Consider the following 14,811-nt stretch of genomic DNA (forward strand, 5'->3'; position numbering starts at 1 on the left):
CCTACAGTATGTTCACTACTCACCCTGACCCTACAGTATGTTCACTACTCACCCTACAGTATGTTCACTACTCACCCTGACCCTACAGTATGTTCACTACTCACCCTGACCCTACAGTATGTTCACTACTCACCCTGACCCTACAGTAATACAGTATGTTCACTACTCACCCTGACCCACAGTATGTTCACTACTGACCCTGACCCTACAGTATGTTCACTACTCACCCTGACCCTACAGTATGTTCACTACTCACCCTGACCCTACAGTATGTTCACTACTCACCCTGACCCTACAGTATGTTCACTACTCACCCTGACCCTACAGTAATACAGTATGTTCACTACTCACCCTGACCCACAGTATGTTCACTACTGACCCTGACCCTACAGTATGTTCACTCTTATCCTCTCTCGCTCTTTCGCGCTCTCTCTCCAGAAATACGTTTGTTTACCAATAGGTTAAAGTGTTATTAATGAAATATCAGTTTAGGAATTGTATTCAATAGATCGCGTATTTCGACCGGAAATAAATCCGATAAAATATACAGTGAAGGTTAAAATAAGAATATGACTTTGCCTGGGGAAAAAAAAGTTCAGTCCTTGATCTTTGAATACAGTTTCTCTCCTGTGAAATACAAATGTTCAAGACAAAACCATATTACACACTGATCCATATTTAATAGATGACGCCTCTCTCTCTCTCTCTCTCTCACACACCTCTCAACCCTTCTCCTCTCTCTGAGACAGATGTGCTTTCACTCTCAACAAACAACAACCATCAACATTGACTCAGCTTTTTTTTTTTGATCCACTTTTTCCTCCCATTTTTCTATATTTTTCTCCCATCCCAATTTCGTATCATCCAATTCAACCCTCCCCTGTCACGAACGCTGTTTCTTGCCTCCCACAAGCTGGCTGCAATGTGGACTAAGTCATACATAGCACAAGTCCCCTCCGGTACTTGAGGTAACAGCAGTCGCATCTTTTCACCTGCGCAGCTCGATCTCTCAGTGTCGAGGAGTAACGCGTGGGAGGCTCACGCTGCCCCCGACACTTCCTGATTCTACTGCGCAGGCGCACCAACCGACTTGTAGGAGTCGCTTGTTCACAACGTTCGATCCCCACCCTTCAGTTTTCCCTCCCCGTAATACGGCCAATGTGTATTACTGCGGACGACCAGCTAAACTGAAAACAATGTGGAGAGCTGGATTCGAACACGCGAATCCTAGCGTCTCCACACTGGTGGCGAGTGCCTTGCCCACTACACCACCTAGCCGCCCTCTATAACATTGACTCAGCTTTAATGACCTTTCTTATATCCGCGGCGCTAACAGAAATAAAAACAACCCAGGCCTATGTTAAAGTGCAGATTGTCTTAGAGGACGTTAATGTCTTGTATGAACTACTAGTAATATAAATCATAACAACAAAAATGTGTTCCATCTTCATGTCAGAAAACACACACAGAACAGGCGGAGAGGGAGTGAGAACTCACACACACACACACACACACACACACACACACACACACACACACACATACCTACACACACACACATACCTACACACACACACAGAGAGAGAACAGGGGGAGAGGGAGTGAGAACACACACACACAGAGAAAACAGGTGGACACAGACATGGAGAGAGAGAGAACAACACACACAGGGGAGGGGGAGTGAGAACACATGATTTCCCATACATTTGCAACCTCCAGAAAATGGTCAGTGCATGCCTCAGCGTAGTGTCGCTCCTCTGTTTTACTCACAGTTAACGCAAATGACTGCAGAGTCCACTTACAGGTTTAGTTATCCGCCCACGAGCACCACACTCCAGCAGCGTAGATTGGCGAGGCCCCATGGAGGTGTTTTGCTTTGAGATGATACGCCAAAGACGTACTACTTCTATGGTAGTTGAAGGTCCGAGCTGGTCTGTGTCTAATGAAATGACAATTGCTCACCATTGAAGGTCCGCGCAGGTCTGTCTATAATGAAATGAGAGGAAACGCTGCGCTAAAGCAAGTCTCATCTCAGCCGCGGCGGCTAACTGACGTGACGACATGTACTCGATGTTCAAATTACTTTACATTTCTCCAACGAGCCGCATGGCAACTTTTTAAAGTGAAACTTTCCGCCTTTGTCCATCTTCGCGCCAGTGACTGTCCTCTAACCAGGCGGCTCGCTTTATCTGGTTTGGTTGCACACATTATGGGTCAGCCGCGACAGGAAGTAAACAAAACTGCGTTAACGGCGTTACATTTTTGTAACTCGTTATATAATTTAAATCTCAATTTAAAGCGTTAATTTTGACGGCACTAATATACCGGTATATATATAAAAAGGTTCATCTTGATCAAACAAATGAATGTCCCTATTGGGATTAATAGTGCAATCACTTGCTTTTTCACCAAACTTCATTTAAAACAAATAAAGGTGCCTCTTGATGATCAAACAAGAATGCATTTCCCTATTGGGATTAATAAAGTGCAAATCTAACTTTGACCAAACATCACTTTTTGTAAAATAAAAGGTGACTCTTAAAACATATATATATATTTTTTTTAAACTTCATTTTTTAGCGTTTATCGCTTTTTCCGACAAACAGGTTGAATGGGATATAGATCAGGGGAAGACACTCTGAGAAAATATGGCGAGTCCGGGAGTCGAACTCGTGTACCCCAGATCCGTGACGAGCACGGTTGTCCCCGACGCCGAAATAGCGCCGAGATACGCGGTGAGCTACGGGAGCTCGCCAAAACATATTTTTTTTAAGTATTTTTTTCTTTGTTGTGAAAATCGATTTTCATTAAAAAAAATCCTAAATCATGAATTAAAATTAATCGATAAAATCCATTAATCGCCCAGCCATAGCTGACTGTAAATACAGTCGATTTCATTCTCGGTTCTTCATGCACGCCTGGTGACTAAATCCAAATCGAACTGTCATTGGAACGAGTAGATTTGGCCCGGATCTTCAGAAAATAGGGCTCAGGCTTAAGTAGTGCTCTGGTCATGCATCCACTCAACTCATAGAAAATACAGCATCAGGCTATTCTAAAAGTATTGATACTGATACTAATAAAGAGTATTGAACCGTTTTTAACAGCTGGGAATCGAGATACCTTTCTAGTATCTGTATCATGCAACACTAGTAAAGAAATGTATTTTGACATTCTGATTTAAGAACTTTCTAAGTAAAAGTAAATTTATCTGACTGCTTGTATTGATTGATGAAGAAGTAATATAGATTATAAAATTGAGGATGTAATTAGGGATGGGTACCGAATCCGGTACTTTTAAGGGTACCGACCGAATCACGTCGGTACTACTGAGTACCGATTCACGTGAGATCCACCGGTGCCATATTTAGGTACTGTTAAAAAAAAAAAAAAAAACACGGTACAGTTTTTTTTCAGCGTTCACGCGCACAATACACGCTTACCTAGGATTTGACTTGATTCAACAACAAAGCAGTCGGGCAATGGCGCCGAAAATGGTCGCAAGTGTGGTTACACTTTACAAAGCTAGATGCAGACAACGCTCGCTGCAATATTATATATTATATATATATATATTAACAAATTGTTCTAAATAAATAATAATGATAATGAATAATTTGAAGTTTGGACATCTTTTACAACTGAGGTAGGTAGATGACATTTTTAGAGACTAGTACCAAAAAAAGGTACCGTCGGGTACCGGTATCGGTTCAAATGTGAAGGTTAAGAGATTAGCTCAGATCATTCACAGCTAAGACTGTATCACAATGAATTCCGGTCTTCTTTCAATGCACCAATGCTAACTATTTTATTTTTTATTTATTTTTTTATCTATGATTGGGACGTTTTCCAGATGATTATTGGTAAATATCTGCAATTTTTCAAATGAAACTCCCTGCTGTAGAATAGAATAGATCTTTATTGTCATTGTTACAGTTGTTACAACGAAATTAAAAAATGCAACTCTAGGTGCTAGTAAAAATATAAAAACATTCCTAAACACAGTATTAAATATAAAAACAGGGGTGGGGCATAAATAAAACAGGGCGGTGTAAAGATAATTGCACTATCCCTAATGTTGTGTGTGCGTGGGGGGGGGGGGGGGGGGTGCAAGGGAGACTGTTTTAAAATTTAGCCGAGTTTAGTGCACATATGGCCCTGGGATAAAAACTAAACTTCAGTATGTTAGTCCGGGTGGGCATGACGCTGAAACGCCTGCCCGAGCGCAGCCGCACGAGGTGCTTGTTGCCCGGCTGGTGTGGGTCCTTCAGTATTTTTACTGCTTTTTTGAGGCAGCGGGAGTTGTATAGTCCCTCCAGTGAGGGGAGGGGGCAGCCGATGATCTTCTGGGCCGAGTTGACGACCCTCTGGAGCGCCCTCCTCTCTGCGGCTGTGCAGCTGAGGAACCACACATTTATGCAGTAGGTGAGGATGCTTTCCACGGAGCAGCGGTAAAAAGACACAAGCAGGTCTTGTCTGAGGTGGTAGTTTCTCAGTACTCTCAGGAAGTAGAGTTTCTGCTGTGCCTTTTTCACTATCGCCGTGGTGTTGATTCTCCAGGTCAGGTCATCCTCCAGGTGGACACCTGTAGCCAGTGAGCTGGGTGTTTCTGGAGCTAGGCTAAAAGCTTGTTTATGATGGTCTGTTTCACATCTGTGTTGGCTCTTAGCCATTAGCCAAGGGCTAATGTACCTGGTGCTGAGCTCTGAAAAGTCTCCTCCAACCTGTTGTCATGGCAACTAAGACAGGCTATGGTATTGGAGCTCGCTGCCCTGTGGTCTTGTTGTTCTAAATGTTACTTGTCCTATTCGGACAAGTTATGTTTTTGGTAAGTTTTTATTGTTTTTACTATCGGGCAGTCCGATAGAGAGAGAGAGAGGAGGAATGGGAGATAGATCGGGGAAAGACATTCGGCAAAGAACGCCCGGTCCGGGAGTCGAACCCGGGCCGGTCGTGTTTCATCGTAATGCTGTATGCGGTGCGCCACCCTGGCCCCCCTGCTCTTGTTGTTCTCTACTAACTGACCTCTGACCTGCAGAACGGAGGCTGCCCTGTGCTCTTGTTGTTCTCTACTAACTGACCTCTGACCTGCAGAACGGAGGCTGCCCTGTGCTCTTGTTGTTCTCTACTAACTGACCTCTGACCTGCAGAACGGAGGCTGCCCTGTGCTCTTGTTGTTCTCTACTAACTGACCTCTGACCTGCAGAACGGAGGCTGCCCTGTGCTCTTGTTGTTCTCTACTAACTGTGACCTCTGACCTGCAGAACGGAGGCGCTCCACCCCGGCTCCCAAGGAGGAGGAGAAGGTGAACGAGGAGCAGTGGCCGCTCAGGGAGGTGGTGTTTGTGGAGGATGTGAAGAACGTCCCTGTAGGAAAGGTGTGTGTCCCCTCCTAACTGTTTCACCTAGCTTTAGGACAGGTGTGTGTCCCCTCCTAACTGTTTCACCTAGCTTTAGGAAAGGTGTGTGTGTCCCCTCCTAACTGTTTCACCTAGCTGTAGGAAAGGTGTGTGTGTCCCCTCCTAACTGTTTCACCTAGCTGTAGGAAAGGTGTGTGTGTCCCCTCCTAACTGTTTCACATAGCTGTAGGAAAGGTGTGTGTGTCCCCTCCTAACTGTTTCACATAGCTGTAGGAAAGGTGTGTGTCCCCTCCTAACTGTTTCACCTAGCTTTAGGACAGGTGTGTGTGTCCCCTCCTAACTGTTTCACCTAGCTTTAGGAAAGGTGTGTGTGTGTGATTGATTGATTGATTGATTGAACATTTTATTAACAGATTGCAGAATGGGTACAATACAGTACGGCTGAATACACACAATTGTTAAGGGGATGCAGACCAGAGAGAGACTTTCTTCTTGTTTACATCAGGGTCCCCCACTTTCAATTCATAATGAATTGTAAGTAAGGGTGCAATTAGCACCATGCAATCCATTCTTTGTGGATCTAGCCCTGAGTCTGACAGGTCTATACACTGAGTCTGACAGGTCTATACACTGAGTCTGACAGGTCTATACACTGAGTCTGACAGGTCTATACACTGAGTCTGACAGGTCTATACACTGAGTCTGACAGGTCTATACACACTGAGTCTGACAGGTCTATACACACTGAGTCTGACAGGTCTATACACACTGAGTGACAGGTCTATACACACTGAGTGACAGGTCTATACACACTGAGTGACAGGTCTATACACACTGAGTCTGACAGGTCTATACACACTGAGTCTGACAGGTCTATACACACTGAGTCTGACAGGTCTATACACACTGAGTCTGACAGGTCTATACACACTGAGTGACAGGTCTATACACACTGAGTCTGACAGGTCTATACACACTGAGTGACAGGTCTATACACACTGAGTCTGACAGGTCTATACACACTGAGTCTGACAGGTCTATACACACTGAGTCTGACAGGTCTATACACACTGAGTCTGACAGGTCTATACACACTGAGTCTGACAGGTCTATACACACTGAGTGACAGGTCTATACACACTGAGTGACAGGTCTATACACACTGAGTCTGACAGGTCTATACACACTGAGTCTGACAGGTCTATACACTGAGTCTGACAGGTCTATACACTGAGTCTGACAGGTCTATACACACTGAGTCTGACAGGTCTATACACACTGAGTCTGACAGGTCTATACACACTGAGTCTGACAGGTCTATACACTGAGTCTGACAGGTCTATACACACTGAGTGACAGGTCTATACACACTGAGTGACAGGTCTATACACACTGAGTGACAGGTCTATACACGGAGTCTGACAGGTCTATACACACTGAGTCTGACAGGTCTATACACACTGAGTGACGGGTCTATACACACTGAGTGACAGGTCTATACACACTGAGTGACAGGTCTATACACATGTCTGGTTTCTCAAGTCAAGTGTTCCTTTATTGATCCCCTAACAGAACAGTTATATAAATAATAATATATTATAATAATAATAAAGTAATAATAAAATAATATAAATGATAAAACAATAGAACATAGTAATAATAATCCTTACATTTAAGCGAATCGAATGCAGTAGTATGTAATGTTGAGTCCTGTTCTGTGTGAAACCATCTGAACTCTGACCTCTGTTCCTCCTGAAGGTGCTCAAAGTGGACGGTGCGTATGTAGCAGTGAAGTTTCCAGGCACATCGAGCAGCATGAACAACCAGACCAGCAGCAGCACCACCACCAGCACCACCACCCCCACCACCACCACCACCCCCCCCAGCGACTCTGACCCGTCCTCCCTGCTACAGGACTGTCGGCTGCTGAGAATAGATGAGCTACAGGTAGGACAGAGTCCCACCCTCTGGTGTGTGAACTAGGGATGGGTACCTTTCACATTTGAACCGGTACCTGTGAATCGATACCGGTACCCAACGGTACCTTTTTTCGGTACTTTAGTCTCAAGAAATTTTATTTACCTACCTCAGTCGTAAAAAAAAAATCCAAACTTCAAATAACCGTTTTCGGCTTGCCATTGCTCTGACTGCTTTGTTGTTGAATCAAGTCAAATCCTAGGTAAGCATATATTGTGCGTGTGAACGTTGACATGAAAAGAAAAAAGTTAAAAAAAAAGAAAAAAAGTAAAAAAAAAAAATTTATAAAATCTTTTATTTATTTATTTTTTTTCGGTTTCTCACTTGATTCGATACTCGGTAGTACCGACGTGTTTCGGTTCGGTGCCTTAAAAGTACCGAATTCGGTACCCATCCCTAGTGTGAACGCATGTTGTAGATCTGCACTTGTCTATAAGGGGTGTACTGTAACCAGGGCTGACCTTCGAAGCTTTTTTTGGCCGTTGAAGCTTCTGGGCCCAAGATTCGATTAGAATTCGAAGCTTCGACAATGGCCCCGGGGGTTCATTAATTCAATTAATGAGTTGGGAGCTGCGCTGCCTTGGGCGCCTGCTCTCCGTTACACAGCCAACGACATTACATTACATAATTATGTTGCAACCTTCGTCTATAAAGCAAACAATAAATTATTAGTGGTGGGACTCTATTAAACATTTTAATCGAATTAATTCAAGACTTTATAGTTAATTAATAGAAATGAATCACATTTTAATCTCATATCAATATTTGATGCGAAAAGCAAAACTTTTCAAATTAATTTTGGTATACGAGTGAATCAATGAATATACATTATACATACGTTTAAGGGGAGACACTGCAGGTGAATAGGGTAAAATAATTTACTAATAGATATCACAATGAAACTTCCCCAGTTGATTACTTATATTAAGACAAGACTTTTTTGTATTACAAGTCTTCTGAAATTGTATGTTTAAATATGCAAATGAGGCATGATCTACTTAAATATGCACTAATTTGCATATAATTCCAGGACAGAAATCTGAACATTGGATAAAGCCATTTTCAAAATTATAGTTTCATTTTGTTGACATATTAGAGCCAAAGGTTATTACAGAGGGGATTTTGGATATCTCTTTTTATCACTCCATAAATCAGAAAATACTCTTCAGTCCATTTTTATGGTAAAATTCCATATTTCGCCATGTTTTTAGGAATAAAATGTGATATAAATCAGGGTATGAATGCGATATCAACAAACCCTTCTGTAAATACCTTCAGAACATAGATATGAATAGAACTGGAAGGTTTGGTGTATGCGAGTGCTACTGAAGTGGAGATTTCTGGCTCAGAGTATGAGGAAAAACTCTTAAAACTCATTTTTGGGAAAACGCCTTCAAAGTTCTGTATTGTAAAATGCCATTTTTTTTTAACAGATATTTACAAACACAATACCTAATCAAACCATTAGTAATAGACAACCTAAACACATGCCTGATAACTGAATAATAATAATAATGATGTTATTGAACTGAACAGAACTACACACAGGCTACAAACAGTGTAGTACAGTATAGTACCCCCTAATAGGCAAAACATATTTGAATAGATATCACTATGAAACTTTCCCAATTTGTTATGTACATATAAACTAAGAAAAAATATATTGCAAGTTTTCTGAAATTTATGTTTATATATGCAAATGAGGCACTTCCCCATTAAATATGTGCACATTTATGGATGCAATAAGGCAAAATGATGTAAAATAAACAACTAAATGTGTGTTATTGACGTTTTATTGTCACTAGTTTCATAGAAGACATGTTTAGGAAGCAAAATATAACAATCTCAAAATCAACAAAAAAAGTATATTTGACTATTCACCTGCAGTGTCTCGCCTTAAGCAGCAAAATCCTGTATTAGCTACTACACAGACCAACAGATCAATGCAATTTTTAACAAAGCGCAGCAATTTTAGGAATAATATATATAGCGCAAAGGACCTTTTGTAAACTCGAGCACTTTCAAGGTAAAAGTAAAACGCAGTACTTTTTTTTTTTTTAACCTTCTCTTTTTCCCATCTTTCTCCCATCCCAATGTTAGTCGTTATGCCAATTCCCAATCCCCTACCTGGTCGTTGCGTGCTCTGCCCCCTACCGTCGGTCTGGGAGGGCGGAGACTATCACATGCTTCCTCAGACACATGTGTAGCCCATCCCCACTTCTTTTCACTTGGCAGCGCAGACTCTCACTGGGGGAGTGTAACGTGTGGAAGGATGACACTACCTCTCCCAGGACCCGACTTTGCTGTGCAGGCTCCCCGACCGATCTGTAGGAGTCGCTGTTTTTACAATGACCAGGACCCACCCTCGCCGGCCTCCCACCCGCTAACACTGCCAATTGTGTTAGTATGGACGGTCGGCCAACTCGGAGGCACCACAGCTGGATTCAATCCCACTGTCTCTGTGGTGGTAGACAGACGCTTAGTCCGCTGCGCAGTACTTTCAAGTACATTCCAGAACAGTTGACCATTGGAAAAAAAACTCTTGCTTGATCTCAATTTCTCTTATTACATTTTTTTATGAACAAACCAGACAGAAGAAAAAGGGTAATTTGCGATTTATTATACTTTATACTTATAGCACATGCATGAGTGGTCTCCTTTGAAAGGTAACATCTTACACAATAAAGAAAAATCATCATGCGATTAAATGCATCAATTTCTTTTAATTCTTTCTGTAGTTAATTAATCGAAATTAATGCTAATAGATGATCGGCCCGGGGCCCTCTCTCGCTCTCGCTCTCTTGCGTGCGGGATGGGCAGCCTGCCACGTGCCAGCCCTATAAATTATATAAATATTTATATGTAGTTAATAGAGACGAATGCAGAATTAGACTTAATTAAGCAAGTTTTATTAAGACATGTTTGTATATGGGTCGGGACACTGCTACTGACTGGGTGTCTTATCAAACACCGCTAAAACTAAATACGAACGGCATCGCTTATCTTGCCTTAGTTAAATTGAACAAAAATTAATTCGAAGCAGTCATTTGAGGTTTAATAAATGGAAACAATGAATTAGGCTACAATACCTGAGCTTTGATTGGCCTATAGAGGATGGTGCTACTCACGGTCATCCTCAACCCGCTTTAGGTTGTGTGACAAAAAGACCAATTTGTTTACAATAAATCCAGCTTTCGAAAAGATGCGCTTTGAAGGGTTGAAGTGGCAGGGATGGAAAGAAAACGCTTTTCTACAGTTGCCAACTTAGGATAACGGTGCGCATTTATTCTCCACCAGCCCAGCGGTCCACCTTTCATCAGTTTTGTCTTTTAGAAAATCATCCAGTTCACTCTTTGCAGTGATCACTTCTCCATGGGGTGCTGCATCTTCATCCATAGACAGAAGGAGGTCGCATTCTCTCTCTTATCGTCCGTTTTAGGCCTCTTTTTCGCTGAAGCCGACTCACTGCCTCCTTCATCCCCGTCATCGTCAGTTGGTGGCGGTGCCAGGCGCTCAGCCAATGTAGTTACCTCTGTGTACACCTGTTGCTTTTCCTCGTCGGATAGCCAGCTTAATTGCTTGAAGCGGGGCTCAGTGGCTGCACTGAGGACAGTAGCTGCAGTCTCATCTGAAAGTCGCAGACTTCTTAGACATGTCTGCTGCACATGTCCTTGTTGTATTCAACACAGAGAGGAGGAGTTGATGAGGAATCTCCACGTGCTTGTTGTAGTTAAAAAAGAGGCAGAGTTAATGAGGCGTATGACATTTGTTGCATTGATTTTGCAGGTGGGAGGGGGGGGACGATACATTTTTTTTATATTATATATATATTTTATTTTTAACACTTTCCGTGCCACCGCTATATTCAATGACAGAGCTCTCATATTTGCGAACGCATAAACTATCTTAAATTATGGCTGTCTAATATGGCCGTCGCTTATCAATGGCTTGTTTGCAGTCAACATTGTCGAAACGGATTGTTTTTTAATCGGTTAATTTCCGTTTTATACCATTTTGAAAAACGCCAGTTCTTTTGAAAGTTTCAGAAAAAAATTAAGATTCTGTGATAAACGTGATGTTCATAGCAGTAGTCATGCTATATCCAGGGCTCTACACATGTGCCCCTAAATGGGAAAATGTAGGTGCACACAAAAATGTAGGAGCACAGTGAAAAACAGAGTTTATTAACAAACTATTTATTACATACATATCATACTGTGCGTGCGTGTGCATACTAAGGGCCAAACATCTGTGCAATAGCACATACCACCAAAATCACACAGTGGCTGATGCCTACTAGACGCAAAGGATATCGGTTGTCGAGCTGCTTTTGTATGTTGTAGTGTTGTCACAATACCAACATTTTGACTTTGATACAGATAGGAAAGGTAATGCAATATATATTGCAAAGCATGTTAGACCATTGGACCTGTTGCTCGCGGAGTTTTCGTTGCACATGGAAACAGCGTGGCTTGCGTGCTGAATAGCTAGATGTCAAGAGTTTGTTGATCTGGTGAGAGAGAGTTCCTGTCTGCAGAGTGTGTTGATCTGGTGAGAAAGAGTTCCTGTCTGCAGAGTGTGTTGATCTGGTGAGAAAGAGTTCCTGTCTGCAGAGTGTGTTGATCTGGTGAGAAAGAGTTCTTGTCTGCAGAGTTTGTTGACGTCCACAACCTTCTGTGTTGCCAACAGGTCGTCAAGACGGGCGGAACTCCTAAAGTTCCTGATTGTTTTCAGCGAACACCTAAAAAGCTCTGCATTCCAGAGAAAGCTGAGATTCTGGCTGTGAATGTTGACTCCAAAGGTAAGTCACTGATGTATATATGTATATATATTCTTTTATAAATCTCTATTCTTTTTTTAATTGATAAATAAGTCGATAAAGAAATGTATTAATAAGTTGGAAATGAGAAAATACTCCCACAACACCCTCATCCTACCACCCCCCCTACTGCCCCAGTTCAACCGCCCTCTCCACCCTACCACCCCCCCTACTGCCCCAGTTCAACCGCCCTCCCCACCCTACCACCCACCCTACTGCCCCAGTTCCACACTGCCCCAGTTCAACCGCGCCCCAGTTCCACACTGCCCCAGTTCAACAGCGCCCCAGTTCAACAGCGCCCCAGTTCAACAGCGCCCCAGTTCAACAGCTCCCCAGTTCAACAGCGCCCCAGTTCAACAGCGTCCCAGTTCAACAGCGCCCCAGTTCAACAGCGTCCCAGTTCAACAGCGCCCCAGTTCAACAGCGCCCCAGTTCCACACCGCTCCCCCATTTATGACTGGTGGCTCCAAACCATAGCAGAATTGAATTCCCATTGGGTGTGGGGGGTTGAGCACATGGACTTCAGATAGGGGGGGGGGGGGAAGACCGAAGAACATAGACTTCAGATAGGAGGCAGGGGGGGTTGAGCACATGGACTTCAGATAGGGGGGGGGGGGGGGGAAGAACATAGACTTCAGTTAGGGGGGGGGGGGGGTGTTGAGGACATTGACTTCAGATAGGGGGGGTGAGAACATGGACGTCAGATAGGGGGGGTGAGAACATGGACGTCAGATAGGGGTACCACAGCTTTACGCTGTAGCAGACAAAGTTTCACAGAGACGATATCACCCTCAATAAGAACAACATATCCACAGGAGAAAGACTAGGCGCATTGAAAGAACAAATGAACGTCTGAGAAATGAACCCTAGAGGAATAGTTTGGAAGGTGTCTGACCCGTCTTCCTCTGTCCTGCAGGAGTCCATGCGGTGCTGAAGACCGGTAACTGGGTGAGGTACTGTATCTTTGACCTGGCCACAGGCAAAGCGGAGCAGGAGAACAACTTCCCCACCAGTAACCTGGCCTTCCTGGGGCAGAGTGAGCGCAACGTGGCCATCTTCACTGCAGGCCAGGTGAGCCCAGAGCACAGAGGCGACGCTTTGTTTAGAGGTGGCAAAAAAGATGAGCCGTCTCCAGTAACTTCCTTTTTGATGACTATATGGTCCAGATCTCGGTAGCAGCAGTCATCTGAACAGGTTTAACTCTTTGGGGTTGGAGCTCCTATGTGCTCCCACGTGCGGGAGAACAAAGGTTCGAACACGGGTCACAACAACAGTCTAGCCAGAAGATCCTTAAGAACTTCTACTCATGTACAATAGAGAGCATCTTGACCGGCAACATCACCTCCTGGTTTGGGAATAGCACTGCAAAAGACCAAAGCAGACTACAAAGAGTGACACGTTCAGCCGAACGCACAATTGGAGGGGGGCTCCCCACCCTCCAGAACATTTACTACAAGCGTTGCAAGGGGAAGGCTAAGAGAATTATTAAGGACTCGAGCCACCCGAACAACTGCCTCTTTGAACTGCTGCCGTCAGGCAAGCGATACAGGAGTCTCAAGGCGAGCACAGAAAGACTCAGAAGTAGCTTCTATCCCCAGGCCATCAGGCTGCTAAACGAACAATGAATGAACACTACACAACAACAACCACCAAACACACATAGCACACACATCCACACGCACACACTCACTTTAAACAAACACACTGTAGCACCCACTCCACACACTTTATAGCACACACCCACTTTAAACAAACACACTGTAGCACCCACTCCCCACACTTTATATTTATGGATGAAGGATTGCACTACAACTCGTACACCTTACTGTAAATTGTACCTAAAATTGTACCTCATCCCATTTCTGCTTTGCACTAGATAGTACTGTACATTAGTACACTGCATAGTATTGTGTATTGTATATTATATGGTAACTCAGAACATTGTACATATGTCTATACCGAACACTGTGACCTCATTTTCTTCTTCTAAATTCATGCTATATTATGTTATTATGTTATTTGATACTATCTTGTCTAGCACAGTCTCTGGAGCGTAACAGTAAGAAGCATTTTGTATGAAAGTATTCTGTACTTCTGTATGACAACTATTAAAGAACTTGAACTTGAGATGAGGAGGGGTGCCCGACTCCCCGTCATATCAGGAAATTAATCAAATATGCAAAAAAGAGTTTAGTGACTGACACTCACCCATCTTATTTCATAATACAGCGTTTCCGAATGGACGTTTGGATTAAACCAAGTGTATGCAGTGATGCTGATGCTTTCCCAGCGGAACACAAGTTACTTAACGTTATAAGTAATGTTATGCACGTTAATTAAGCTATGCAGAGTGCAGCCTTTGGCTTTATTATTTATTTATTTATTTATTATTTGTTTATTTAGACTGGACAGAGCATATTAATGGACACTACAAATAAATGCAGTGTAAATTAGAGGTGCACGATATTGATTTTTGGCCCCGATATCGATACCGATAACTTTCTGCTCCTCAAGGTCGATACCGATAACCGATAAAATTATATTTATTTTATTATTATTTAAAAAATGTGTATTCCTGTAGTTTTGACCTAACCAGACTTATCATGACATGAGCGTTACTACTATGAACAAAACAAAGCCAAGACAACAGTTTTGA

General features: G+C 43.0%; 1 protein-coding gene across 18 annotated transcripts in view; it reads left to right on the plus strand.

The window, feature by feature from the left end:
* The window catches only part of ubr5 (ubiquitin protein ligase E3 component n-recognin 5), a 137,858-nt gene that overhangs the window by 46,235 nt on the left and 76,812 nt on the right, over positions 1-14,811 (plus strand). For all 18 annotated transcript variants that reach the window (XM_084336861.1, XM_084336871.1, XM_084336874.1 and 15 more), the window contains 4 exons: positions 5,265-5,377; positions 7,118-7,306; positions 12,026-12,137; positions 13,072-13,226. In XM_084336861.1, coding sequence (XP_084192987.1) covers positions 5,265-5,377; positions 7,118-7,306; positions 12,026-12,137; positions 13,072-13,226 — 569 coding nt within the window. The remainder of the gene's footprint in view (positions 1-5,264; positions 5,378-7,117; positions 7,307-12,025; positions 12,138-13,071; positions 13,227-14,811) is intronic.

Source organism: Notolepis coatsorum, assembly GCF_963971535.1.
Source record: "Notolepis coatsorum genome assembly, chromosome: 19".
In the NCBI taxonomy this organism is placed as follows: Eukaryota; Metazoa; Chordata; class Actinopteri; order Aulopiformes; family Paralepididae; genus Notolepis; species Notolepis coatsorum.